The following is a 14,729-nucleotide window of genomic DNA, read 5'->3' on the forward strand; positions in this document are numbered from 1 at the left end:
AAAGAAAAGGAATACTCATACTACTCGACTAGACATAAAACATACTCAAGGATAGACCTATTCCTGTTATCAGCCCACATACAAGGGAGAGTTAGGAAAACGGAATATAAAGCTAGACTATTATCGGACCACTCACCCCTGTTATTGGCAATAGAGCTAGAAGACATCCCTCCAAGAATGTATAGATGGAGATTAAACCCCATGCTACTTAAAAGACAGGATTTTAGAGAATTTATTGAAAAACAATTAAAAATGTACTTTGAAGTAAATACGGAATCAGTGGAAGATAAGTTTATACTATGGGACGCAATGAAAGCATTCATTAGAGGGCAAATAATAAGTTATGCAACCAAGATGAAGAAGGACTATAATCAGGAAACAGAGCAGTTGGAAAGGGAAATAATAAACATAGAAAAAAAATTAGCAATAAAGGAAGATACAACCAAAAGAAGAGAATTGGCGGATAAAAAAATAAAATATGAAACATTACAAACATATAAGGTGGAGAAGAATATAATGAAGACAAAACAGAAATATTATGAACTAGGGGAAAAAACACACAAAATCCTAGCATGGCAGCTTAAGACAGAGCAAACTAAGAAAATGGTATTGGCAACAAGGAAAAAAGACAAACAAATTACATATAATCCAAAAGAAATTAAGGAAAACTTCAGAGAATTCTATGAACAATTATACCGAACCGAAAACGAAGGGAAAGAAGGGAAAATAGATGAATTTTTGACTAAAATTGAACTACCAAAACTACAAATAGAGGAACAAAATAAATTAACAGAACCATTTGGAACAGTAGAAATACAAGAGATAATAAAAAATTTACCAAATAATAAGACACCAGGAGAGGATGGACTCCCAATAGAATTCTACAAAACATTTAAAGACCTAATAATACCGCCCCTCCTGGATGTAATCAACCAGATTGATGAGACACAAAACTTACCAGATTCATGTAAAACAGCAATAATTACAGTGATACTAAAACAAGGGAAAGATCCACTCTCACCAGCGTCATATAGACCAATATCTCTGCTAAACACAGATTATAAGATAATAGCTAAACTATTAGCGAACAGATTAGCAGAACAGGTACCGAAAATGGTAAATTTAGACCAAACTGGATTTATCAAAAAAAGACGCACAACAGACAATATTTGTAAATTTATTAACTTAATTCATGCAGTAGAAGGAAATAAAGCACCGGCAGTAGCAGTTGCTTTAGACGCAGAGAAGGCCTTCGACAGAGTAGAATGGAATTACTTGTTCAAAGTATTGCAAAAATTCAGTTTACCGGAGAAGTATATTAATTGGATTAAAGCATTATATAAGGGACCGTTAGCGAAAGTGACAGTAAATGGACATGTATCAAAGCAATTTAACTTAAGCAGGTCAACGCGGCAGGGATGCCCACTATCACCATTATTGTTTGCGCTAGCTATAGAACCACTAGCAGAATCGATAAGAAGAGATAATAATATAAAAGGAATAAAAATAAAAGACAGGGAATATAAAATCAGTCTGTTTGCGGATGATGTGATAGTGTACTTAGCAGAACCAGAACTATCAATAAAAGAACTATATAAGAAATTGAAGGAATATGGAGAAGTGTCGGGATACAAGATAAACGTAAATAAAAGTGAAGCAATGCCTATGAATAACGCGGATTTCTCAAAATTTAAGGAGGAATCCCCATTCAGATGGCAAACGCAGGCAATAAGATACCTAGGTGTGCAAATAAACAAAAATCTAGGCCAATTATATAAACTCAATTACAATCCACTAATGAAAAAATTACAGGACGATTTAGAGCATTGGAAAGAGCTACCACTAACACTGATAGGAAGGATAAACTGTATTAAAATGAACATTTTTCCAAGGATACTATACTTATTTCAGGCATTGCCAATACAACTGACAGAAAAATTCTTCAAAGAGTTAAAGAAAATAATAAGGAGATTTTTATGGAGAGGGGGGAAACCGAGGATAGCACTAGACAAATTAACAGAATGGTATAAACAAGGAGGCTTACAATTGCCAAACTTCAAAAATTATTATAGAGCCGCACAATTAAGGTACCTATCAGATTTTTATCAAACAAGGGAAAAACCAGACTGGACGAGACTAGAATTAGATAAAATAGGGGAAAAGATACCTGAACACATATTATATAAATGGGACGAAAAATTGGTACAACATAGAACTTCTCCAGTATTACACCATCTCCTCAATATATGGAAGAAGATTCATGTAGAAAGAAATAAAATAAATTACCAAATACCAAAACTAATATTGACGCAAAATAAGCTACTCCCTTTTACAATAGACAACCTTGCCTTTAGAAAATGGGAAAAAAAAGGGATTAAAAGAATAGAAAATTGTTTTTCAGGAAGTAGATTCTTATCCTTTGAACAAATGAGAGATAAGTACAATATAACGGGAGATACAGCGCTGGCATATTACCAACTGAGATCCTACTTGAAAGATAAATTAGGAAGCAACTTGAGTTTACCAGAGGGAAGTAACCTTGAATATGTGATTACAGATACAATGTTAATCAAAAGATTTATAAAAAATATGTATATTAAACTGCAAGAAAAGGAAAATGAGGAAACAAATGGTAAAACTAAACAAAAATGGGAACAAGATTTAAATATAAAGATAAAAAAGGAAACATGGGAGAAGTTATGCTCTGGAACGATGAGAAATACAATAAATACGAGGCTGCGTATGATACAATATAATTGGTTACACAGACTATACATTACACCGCAAAAGTTAAATAAATGGGACCCAACAGTATCTGATAGATGTTTTCGATGTAAAAAAGAAAGGGGAACAACAATTCATGCAATCTGGACATGTGAGAGAGTAGAAAAATTTTGGGATGATCTCAATCAGATATTAAATAAAATAACAGAAAACAATATACCAAAGAATCCAGAGATCTTTCTCCTAAGTAACATAAAAAATAAAGAATTTGGAATTGACTTGGAGGATGCACAAAAAAGATTTGTTAAGATAGCCCTAGCTGTAGCAAAAAAATGTATTATGTCAACCTGGAAATTGGAAGATAATTTGAAAATACAACAATGGTATATAGAAATGAATAAATGTATTCCATTAGAAAAAATAACATATAGTTTAAGAAATAATATTGAAATATTCGAACAAGTATGGGAGCCTTACATTAAATACAATAGCGAAAACCTACCGGGAACAAACATTACCTAAGTTGATGGAAGGAGAAGAAAAGAAAAGAATGGACTCAGTAGAATTTCTGGTGTATTTTTGTTGAATGACAACATTGTCTAACTGAATTAATGCAACCTAGATTGTATAACTAAAATGGATGAGAGGGGGGGGGATGGGGGGGTGGCGAGGGAGGGGGGAGGGAGAAAAAGTCACTGTAAATGTGTGGAAAAGAAAAAGTGTATATCATGGCTATTGTGATTTATGGTGTGAAAAATTAAAAAAAAAAAAAAAAAAAAAAAAAAAAAAAAAAAAACATGATGCTGAACCAAGCTATGAAAGACCTAATCAATGAAGATGCTGTTTACATCCGGTACCGCACGGATGGCAGTCTCTTCAATATGAGGCGCCTGCAAGCTCACACCAAGACACAAGAGCAACTTGTCTGTGAACTACTCTTTGCAGACGATGCCGCTTTAGTTGCCCATTCAGAGCCAGCTCTTCAGCGCTTGATGTCCTGTTTTGCGGAAACTGCCAAAATGTTTGGCCTGGAAGTCAGCCTGAAGAAAACTGAGGTCCTCCATCAGCCAGATCCCCACCATGACTACCAGCCCCCCCACATCTCCATCGGGCACACAAAACTCAAAACGGTCAACCAGTTTACCTATCTCGGGTGCACCATTTCATCGGATGGAAGGATCGACAACGAGATAGACAACAGACTCGCCAAAGCAAATAGCGCCTTTGGAAGACTACACAAGAGAGTCTGGAAAAACAACCAACTGAAAAACCTCACAAAGATTAGCGTATACAGAGCCGTTGTCATACCCACTCTCCTGTTCGGCTCCGAATCATGGGTCCTCTACTGGCATCACCTACGGCTCCTAGAACGCTTCCACCAGCGTTGTCTCCGCTCCATCCTCAACATTCATTGGAGCGACTTCATTCCTAACATTGAAGTACTCAAGATGGCAGAGGCCGACAGCATCGAATCCACGCTGCTGAAGATCCAACTGCGCTGGGTAGGTCATGTCTCCAGAATGGATGACCATCGCCTTCCCAAGATCGTGTTATATGGCGAGCTCTCCACTGGCCACCGTGACAGAGGTGTACCAAAGAAGAGGTACAAGGACTCCCTAAAGAAATCTCTTGGTGCCTGCCACATTGACCACCTCCAGTGGGCTGATATCGCCTCAAACCGTGCATCTTGGTGCCTCACAGTTCGGCGGGCAGCAACCTCCTTTGAAGAAGACCGCAGAGCCCACCTCACTGACAAAAGAGGAAAAACCCAACACCCAACCCCAACCAACCAATTTTCCCCTGCAACCGCTGCAACCGTGTCTGCCTGTCCCGCATCGGACTTGTCAGCCACAAACGAGCCTGCAGCTGACGTGGACATTTACCCCTCCATAAATCTTCGTCTGCGAAGCCAAGCCAAAGAAGGGAGATGTGTAGTAAACATTATATTCTACTTCTAGTATCACAAGATCTGTGAAAAATGATGCAATGGATTTATTTGCTTCAGATATGTTTGGGATTGAGAGGAGTCACGTGATGGAGTAGTGGCCGGTCAGGGAATTCCAGCCCTCTCCCGAAAAGTTAAAAAAAACCACACAAAGCACAAAGGTACAAGCTTAAAATTTACATCAAAGTAAAAATAAAGGTGAGAAGAAAATGGCAGAGAAGAGAGAAAAGTCGAAAACAACGGGAAGAAAAGAGGAAGAAAGAACGTCGGAAGAAGAAGATGAAGGCCTTACCTGTACGAAGAGGCCCGCCACAGAGAGAGAAGCCCGCTCCCGCAGGTCAGTGGAAGTCCCGGGCTCGGGACTACAAAAATGGCTCGCAGAGTCGAGTAAAAGTGCGCAACCGCACATGAAAAAAAACACACTGACGGGAGGGGGGAACAGCTGAGGAGTCGATCTCCACAGCTGAGAGAGACACCTGCAGCACAGCAGCAGGTGCAGAACACAGACAATAACGACAACAAGAAAGAAGAGGGTAAAAAGAAAACAAGGAAACAACAGATGGTCAACCCAGAGGAAGAAGAAGAAGAAGAACAGAAAGAAATGGAAGAAGAGAAAGGCAAGACAATGGATATATCTTTTTTTTAAAGAATATATGGAATCAGTGAAAGAATGGCAATTACAAGAATTTAATGAGATAAAAAGGAGAATTAAGAATGCAGAAGAAAAAATGAATAAAATAGAAATGGTCATATCAGAGATAGGAAAAAGAGTGGAAAATATGGAAGAATGAGAAATAATTGTAGAAATGGAAGTAGAGGACTTAAAAGAGAAATTAGAAGAATCTAATAAAAAAGTTAAAGAGGCACATGAGCTGTTAGCTCAGAAGATAGATATAATAGAAAACTATAATAGAAGAAATAATATAAAGATAGTGGGCCTTAAGGAAGATGAAGAAGGCAAGAATATGAGAGAATTTATAAAAGATTGGATCCCCAGGGTCCTAGGAAGACCAGAATTACAGGAAGAAATGGAAATAGAGAGGGCACATAGAACTTTAGCCCCGAAACCACAACTGCAGCAAAAACCAAGATCCATTTTAGTAAAATTCTTAAGATATACAACAAGAGAAAATATATTGGAGAAAGCAATGAAGAAAGTAAGAGAAGACAAAAAGCCACTGGAATATAAAGGTCAAAAAATTTTTTTCTATCCAGACATAAGTTTTGAACTCCTGAAGAAGAGGAAGGAGTTCAATACAGCAAAAACGATCTTATGGAAAAATGGATATAAATTTATGTTAAAGTACCCAGCGGTACTTAAAATAGTTATTCCAGGGCAACAAAACAGAATATTCTCGGATCCAGAGGAAGCAAGAAAATTTGCAGAACAACTACAAAACAAGCAGAGAGATGAAGACATGTAATGAGAGTAAAAATGACCACGAACTATATGCATATGTGTATAGGGGTATATGTGTGTGTATATATATATATATATATATATAGTGTGTATACATGAATGTATCCGTATTTAGAGGAAAATATATAGAGTAGAGACAAGAACTAATAAGGGAGGGAAAGGGAATAGAGGGAATTAAAAGAGTGACCTTTGTTACATATGAAAATTGAAATCTTTTCCGGGGGGGGCTGGGTGGGGAGGAGTTACGGTCACTGCAAAATCAGTTGACGTTTGCGAGTGAATTCGCAAATCCAAATGGAGAGGGGAGATGTGGTTGCCCGACAAGGGATAAAAGATGTGTTTGGGATTTTTGCTCGGTGACATTTGATACCTGGGGGACCTGCACTCCAATGTAAAATAATGGTGTTCGTTTAACAGCTTAATTTGAGTTTTAAAAAGATCATGTGGAAAGGACGGAAATGAAATAGTGTACAGTTTATGGTGCCTGAAGCTATGGTACTGAGGGCTGCTATCCCACTGAGTATTGACAGTGGGCCTGTAATCATAGAATCCTGTGGTGCTTTGATGGCCATTTTGGCCACTGTATTTCAACCACATCTCTGAAAAAGCTTTTCTTTCTTTCCTCTCCACACCCTCTGTAACCCTGCAAATCATTCTCTACATATACATCCTAATTGACTGTATAACTTAATTTCTACTGCATTTTTGTATGGTGTTACAGATCTTGACCATCTTCTATGCATGAATTTCTCTGTGTTCACTCCATATTTTACTGGTTCCTTGCGCCTGTGATTGTAATATACAGCTGCACCAGCAAAAGAAATATTTCCTCTCTACTTATTTTGAAACTTTTATTACAGGAAATCTCCTGGCATCCGGCACCTAAGGGGATTGGTAGATGCTATTGAAGTGAATTTGCATTTGCTTGAAATTGCGTGATTGGTGAACTAGCAGCGAGGCGTGCTAATTTTAAACTTTCGTATTTTTTACCCATTTATTTTCTGCAATTTTTTTTTGCCAGTTGCTTGAATTCCGGATACTGGGGTTTTTACTGATTTTGGCTTGTAAGTATCAAAGCTGATCCATTTCGAATTGGCATACCAGGTTACCCAATGTGAATGAGTGACAGGGTATACCTGGTCCCATTAGAGATGCGCTGATGATGTTCTTGCCTGCGTGGGAAGTTCTTACAAAAGCAGGGAATAGAAAGAGCAAAAAATATTTTTCACACAGCATTTGCATGATTTTTCCGTTATGAAGAGCCTCTGATATGCTGGCATTGGTAGGTAATGTGAAAGGGCGCACAGAACCGGTTTTTCTTGGTGCAATGTGAACGTCCCTACTGATATTTCAAAATGGTTTGTTCACCTGCCAATTTAATGGGTTGCCAATGTAAAAGGGGCTTGTGTGAAGAAATTCACCCTAAACCTTTTTTTCCCCTTTCATCCTTAACCAATGTACTCTGGTTTGTGTCTCACCTTCCCTTAGTGGAAAAAGCCCATCCATACCCCTCATAATTTTCAAGTCAAGTTTATTGTCATCTGATTGTACAAGTGCAACCCAAAAAAACAGCGTTCTCCGGTCCTCGATGCGAAACATGCAGACACATCAACCAGGCATAACATACATACAGACAAATAATACATATGTGGGACAAGTATTATATCTATAAAAATAAATAAATATCTGTTAAATCTCCCCTCATAGTCCTAAACTGTTTAACCTTTCTCTTTGTAGCTCTGACTCGCTGCTGTCCCGTGTTGAGCAGCTCCTTCGAGCTTCAATTCTGAAGATCAGTGTCTGTGACGCAATTCTGGACATGAATCCTCCAGGTAAATCATTAATTAGGGATGGATTTATTGTACTTTCACTGTCATAGAAAGATTGGATGGCAGAGATGCTGTCTGGATGGAATTTAAGCTGGGAGTGAGATTTCTTTTTAAAATTTGACATAACAGGCCATTTTGGCTCACTAATCTGTGCCACCAAATTTACATTAATCTACAATCCTGGTATGTTTTGATTGGTGGGAGGAAACCAGAGCCCATTGAGAAAATCCACGCAGACAAAGGGAGAATGTACAAATTCCTTACAAACAGCGTGGGATATGCACCATTGTCTCGATCACTGATGCTTTAATGGCATGCAAATAACTGCTACACCAACCTTTTCTTATGTGGAATTGTACTTTCTTTCCCCTCCTTTCCTGAAAGCAATTGAATTTTCTTGTATAGGGATGGCCATTCAGCATGGAGAAGAGGAAGTTCTTCACTGAGGGTGGACTAGGAATGGAGACTGGGAGTTTGCCAAGTACCTTCACTCTGTCTGCATCAGTGACTGGGATCTTTCAGTGGCTAACGACTTCAGTTCCATGGCCCAATGACATGTACTATTCCACCCAGACCACCGTAATTTGAGGAACAACACTTAATTTTCCATGTAGGCACTCTCCAACTGGATGGCATTAACATTCACTTCTCCAGTTTCTGCTCGCCTACCTTTTGTTCTCCCTCCCTTCCCATTCCCTTTGTCTTCTTTCTTCCAGCTCTCCACCTCTTCTCTTCATTCATTGAGCCATCCGCCTCCCCCTGTTTGCTGGTGTGCCCTCCTTCTCTTTTCCACCTCAGACCTTCTGCCTTTGAGGCTGTGCTCCTCCCCCTACCTCTCCCCCTGCCATTTTGTTCGGGTGACTGTCTAAATGTTTTCATACATTGATGAGGGGCTCAAGCCCAAAACATTGGTTATGTATCTTTATCTTTGCTCTATAAAGTACACTGTTTGACCTGCTGAGTTTCTCCAGCATTGTGTTTTTACTTCAATCACAGTGACTGTAGACTTTCATGTTTTACCCTGGTGAGCTAGGAATATTTAGTTAGGGACATTCAAGACTGATACTGAAATATTTTTGGATGAAAGGCATCAAAGGAAATAAGGATTGAATCGAAGATAGAGCTTGTGTTTCCTTTTGGATCATTGAGTTTGATTTTTATTTATCCCCTTTTCTGTTGCCCCAGAGGATTGAATGATTTAACACAAACCAAGAATTGAGCTGGGATGTTCCAAGTGTACTGGCTCAATGTCGGGACTAAGTCATCCAAATGAAACAGTTCAACTGTTTCAAGTACCATGATGCAGTACTTCCATAGAACAGTACAGCACAGAAACAGGCTGTTCGGCCCTTCTGAACTATTAATCAGACACACTGACCTGCACTCAGACCATATCCCTCCTATCCATGTCCCTGTCTAAAATTTTCTTAAATGAGCTTGCATTCACCAATTCAGCTGGGAGTTCATTCAACACTCCCACCACTCTGCGTGAAGAAGTTCCCCATAATGTTTAAACTTTTCCCCTCTCGGCCTTAACCTGTGTTCTCTAGTGTTTAGCTCTCCTAACCTTAGTGGAAAAAGCTTGCTTGCATATATCTATATACACTGCATATCTATATTTTTTTATTGCTTGTCCTTTCAATCTAATAATATAAAATGTACGTATATATGTTTTTTGTGTGTGTGTGTGTAGGGAAATAACTGTCAATTGGATCTGAAATGTGCTTTTTTTCAGGCTGTACCTTCACTGTGCTGGTTTATACCAGAGATGTTGCCACTCGAAACATGGAGAAGATTCAGGTGATAAAGGTGAATAATCTTTTTACTTGGCTTTGATCCTCAGTGTGAAATGTATAGATATTTGTGTGCATTTGATGTTGTGCATATACCCAATAGGGGATAGATATTCTGAATATACATTTGTCACTTAGTACTTACTGTTCAGACCTTGGTTTCTCTGCTTTCAAAATAGATTATTCCTTTTTCTCAGTAATTGGCCTACTCTTTCAAAAATCCAGGTACTGTTCCCCACCTAAAAATGTCTTCACTTTGATTGGAAAAACAGAAAAAAAATGTAGAGTAATTGAAATAATGCTGATTGATCACATTGTAAGTGTTGGGTGTTTTTGTATAATGTAACAAAAATGAATATGCAGTTGGAGGTAAACTAATAAATTCTTTTCTCTTATGTCCCCATCTTTTAAGTTCCTCAGATAAGTCTATTTGACCAAAGTTGCAAATAATATTTATGACTGAGGATCTATTATTGTACCTAACATGAGTGACCATTCACTTTTGCTCAGTATAATTTTTGTCGTTCACTTGAGTGGTTCAGCTTTGTTTAAAAAAAAATTAGACATATAGCACGTAACAGGCCATTTCAGCCCACCCAATTGTCCTGCAACCCCGTGATAAGTTTTGAATGGTGGGAGGAAACCGGAGCCCCAGGGAAAACCCACACAGACATGGGGAGAACGTACAAACTCCTTACAGACAGTGCGGGATTCAAACCCTGGTCTGGTCCCAATTGCTAGCGCTTTAAAGGTGTTGCACTAACCACTAGCTCAGTGGTTAGAGCACTGGTCTTATAAACCAGGGATCGCGAGTTTGATCCTTGCTGGGACCTCATTTCTGTGAGGAGTGCTGGACAAAGTGGCAATTCTCTCTTTCTTATGGTAGACAAAGTTAAAGAATTTCATGTATGCTACATTTTAAATGTAGTATTACTTGAAAATAATGGAATCTTTGCCATGCCAACTGTGCCGCCCTTAGATTATTTAATTTTCCCTATCCGCCTAGGAGTACAATCACTTATGTGAACAAAACAGACGATGTCTGAAGATTTGTCTTCCTGTTCCTTTTAGAATTCTCCAAGAATCCATTCTTAACCTTTTGTCCTCTAGCTTAATCACTAGGCCTTTTTATGGTGTAACCCCGCATTAAAACCGGCTCAAGGAAAAGAAAAAGGTGAATTTACCTTTTTTGGTGACAGCCTATAATACAAATCCAGCGTTGCCTTAAGGAGAGCTGAGTTGGGAGCCATCTTCCGGATCTGAGGGAGGCAGGGCGAGTGGTGCAGTTGTGCTGCCGGTCACCGTGATGCCTGCAAGTGAAAAATTAATATTGACATTCCCTCCCACCAAGAACAACAAAAATCTTTAGCTATCACTTGTATGAATGATCTTTTAGAGACAAATTGTGGTTGCTATTGCCCTGTATCTGATCACACTGAGCGCTTTAAAATACACGCTTTGGTGGCGGGCTTACAGTGTCATCAGCCCTTCCCTTTGCAGCTGCTTTCAGTGGCATTCATTTGAAGGAGGTGGAGCACTACCCTCTACCTTTAAGTGTACCTCCCTAGGTGGTTGGAAGCTGGAGCGTATTGCAACAATCCATCCGCCTTCGGACATTTTATGGAGGTAAGTGCAGTGATTAAAGACAGAGAATCTCTGTCTTTACATTTGCCTTTTTTCCTCCATGAAAAGGCCTTCTGATAGCATACCTGCACATACAGGATACAGTCAGATTGTCAAGGAGATATGCACATACAAAGATAGATAAGGGCTCTTGCACAGGTGGGATGGGGGCATGGAAGCCTATGTGAAAAAAAACAAACATGAAAACAAGATTTCCATTTCAAATTAATGTATGTATCCTTTTATTCAATGACTGAAATTGGACTTGCATTTAATGCACCTTTAGGACAAGTTTTTCCATATTTGGAAAAAAAAACTCCTTTGCTGACCCTGTCATTTGCTGTAATTGAGTCCAGCAGGAGCAAAAACAGGTGCTTTTAAATATTGTGGACAAATCTTTGAGGTTGTTGTTGACATACCCATCATCAATTACTGTTTTAGAGATGCATGGCATAGAAACAGGCCCCACAGAGTTTATGCTGAACATCATGCCCAGCTATACTAATCCCACCTGCCTTGCTCAATCAAGTCCCTGTCCAGATGCCTCTGAAATGTTGTTATTGGTCCTGCCTCTTCATCTTCTTTGACTGCTCATTCCAGATACCAATAACTGTGTGAAGAACTTTCTCTTCACATCTACTTTAAACCTCCTCCCCCACTCATTTAAAAGCTATGTCCTCATATTTGAGACTACCCTTCTATGTGAAACAAACATTGGTTGTTTATCCTGTCTGTCTGTCATAATTTATATATCTCCTGCCTTTTTTCACTCCTGGGAAAACAGACTGAACCTATCAAATATTATAAGAAGCCTTCCAATCTAAGCAACATCTTTTTTGGACTTAACTCTAGCTTAATCACTTCCTTCTGATAGTGTGGCGACCAGATCTGCACATAATATTCCAAGCATGGACTAACTAATATTTTACAAAATTGTAATGTGATTTTCCATCTCTTTTGCTCAATGAAGCCAAACATGCGATTCGTCATCCTCAACTGTTAATTAGAGTGAAGCAATGAAAGGGAGTGGAGGATATAGGCACGCAGGAAACCTCCAGGTTATGACAATGTTCTGTTTCTGTGAACGTTTAATAAGTTGGAAATGGGTGTTTGGGCGAGGATCATGGAAACAGCTGTGATGGGAGAGTGCAGGTGCAGGAAGGAACCCTCTCATAAGATGGCCTCATTGATTCAGCGAGTCCGTCGACTCAGTGATCCCAGCTCTACTTGGCTTGACCCAGCCTCGATTGTTACATCTGGGGTCAGGGAGGAGAGAGAAGCTTTGAAAATATCCCACCTGTCAGAAGGTCCCTTCAGTCCCACAAAACAGCTGACAAATTTATTCCAATCATTCTGCTGGTCTCCGAAATGCTCTTTCATATTGTGGTGCCATTAAGTTAGGTATTGAAGCAGCTGTATTGCAACATGCGGATGATAAATCAGTAGAAAATAAGTTTTACTATCAGTTGTTTCTTTACTCATTTGTTTAATTTCAATGCAGGATTTCCCTTGGATTCATGCTGATGAACAAGAAGTAAACATGCGGGAGCCAAGGCTAATCCCGTTAAAAACCATGACTTCCGATATCTTAAAGGTAACACTTGCATTTTAGCAAAATCTTGATTGTTTCAACAGACACTCTTGTGACTTTTAGTACTTAGTTCTTCAGTTTGTAATGGAAAGACTTCAAGTAATTTTGCAAGTTTGTTTGCAAGGTGGTAAATGCATCCCATTGCTGGAAAATGCCATAATGAGGATAATCTAATTTGTTTTATTAACTGAACTGGTGGACGAAATATCCAAGGTTCTCAAATTAAACTCATGATTTTCATTTTAAGAACATTATAAGTGACTCAAATAATGATCTTTCCTTTAGTCTGCTACTGCAGGATACTGTATTTTTACAATGATGCACACACCTGATTCATGCTTTTCTTCCCTTATTTAAGATGCAATTATATGTGGAAGAGAGAGCTCAGAAAATTTCCTGACTGAATGGCTGTAACACCAGGAGGAACACAGATCCTAAAGAAGTGCGTGTGCTTCAACACTGAATTGATTTATGGCAAATGAAGAATTTCTGAAAACCTTTGAAATGTGATGCATTATGTGGATCATATCCTGAATTAGAATCTGTGAATGTGTGTTAATTTTCTGTATTCTGTATTGTGGTTTGACCATTTATATGTGTTGAGTGTACATTAAGAATGAAGAGATATTGATTATAAATTAATAGTTGAGTGAGTGTTGCAAAGTAGTTATTTTTTTATGAGTGGGCATTACTTTTCAAAATATGATCAGTAGACAGTACAGGAATGCACTGTGCACTGAAGTTATATCTATATGAACATTACTATTTACAAAATGTAGAACTGCTCAGGAGGTATCTGCCAGCATCTTACATGTTATTCATGTACCTGTCCTGTTTCTTAAATTTCTTAAACATTGCAATGGTACCTGCCTTAACCACCTCCTTTGGCAGCCTGTTTCATGCACCCACCACCCTCTGTATGAAATAGTTACCCTTCCAGTTAAACCTCTTCCCCCTCACCTTAAACCTATGATTACTAATTCTCCTACTCTTGTCAAAAGACATTGTGTTTACCCAAATATATTCCTCTCATGATTTTGCATTCCTCCATGAGATCACCCATCTTCCGAAATTTCTGGGCCCCAAGAAATATAAACCCTAAAGCCCTAATCTCCCTATAGTTTAGGCACCAACCTTGATTGGCATCCTCTCCAGCTTGGGGACATCTTTCCTGTGGTACATGGCAACCAAAACTGAACATAGGACACTGATTGGACCCTCACTAACTGATGACTTGTACAACTGCAACTGCGACATGATTTCCCTACATCCATACTCAATTTAGTCAGTTTGCCAAAACCGCATCAGGACTGACTCCTTTATTAACCAAAATATTCCCAGTGATCCAATAATTTGTTTTTGAAAGCCTCCTTTCCATTTATAATAAATAGCATGTGGTTAACCCATATCCTTCAATAATTAACCTTGACAAATCCTAATGGAGACAACTGAATTTATTGACTTTAAGCACAACTTGTCTCCATCCATTTGAACCTCCATTATGTCTGGTTTCCAGTAAAGTTTTTTGCTGATGTATTCTAAACTTGTCCACCATGGGTCAATCAGAATGTATTGTGAACCTGTCAGATCTTTTGCAGCAGCATCTCAGTGCAAACATTTATATAAACCACCTTACAAAATAAATAAAAATAGTGCAAGAAAAAGACAGAGTATATTTGGTTCATTCTGGGATCTGATGGCAGAAGGGAAGAAGCTGACCCCGTGCTCGACTTCAGGCTCCTGTACCCTTTTCCTGATGGCGGCAGAGTGAAGAGGGTGGTGGGGATCCTTGAGGATGGAGACT

At 38.8% G+C, this 14,729-nt stretch overlaps 1 protein-coding gene across 4 annotated transcripts in view; it reads left to right on the forward strand.

The window, feature by feature from the left end:
• The window catches only part of mad2l2 (mitotic arrest deficient 2 like 2), a 31,357-nt gene extending 16,768 nt beyond the window's left edge, over positions 1-14,589 (forward strand). For all 4 annotated transcript variants that reach the window (XM_069918740.1, XM_069918738.1, XM_069918739.1 and 1 more), the window contains 4 exons: positions 7,827-7,921; positions 9,654-9,727; positions 12,836-12,928; positions 13,284-14,589. In XM_069918740.1, coding sequence (XP_069774841.1) covers positions 7,827-7,921; positions 9,654-9,727; positions 12,836-12,928; positions 13,284-13,325 — 304 coding nt within the window. In that variant the 3' untranslated portion in view covers positions 13,326-14,589. The remainder of the gene's footprint in view (positions 1-7,826; positions 7,922-9,653; positions 9,728-12,835; positions 12,929-13,283) is intronic.
• The last annotated feature ends 140 nt before the right edge of the window (positions 14,590-14,729 follow it).

This window comes from Narcine bancroftii, chromosome 2 (assembly GCF_036971445.1).
Source record: "Narcine bancroftii isolate sNarBan1 chromosome 2, sNarBan1.hap1, whole genome shotgun sequence".
NCBI classification, from domain to species: domain Eukaryota; kingdom Metazoa; phylum Chordata; class Chondrichthyes; order Torpediniformes; family Narcinidae; genus Narcine; species Narcine bancroftii.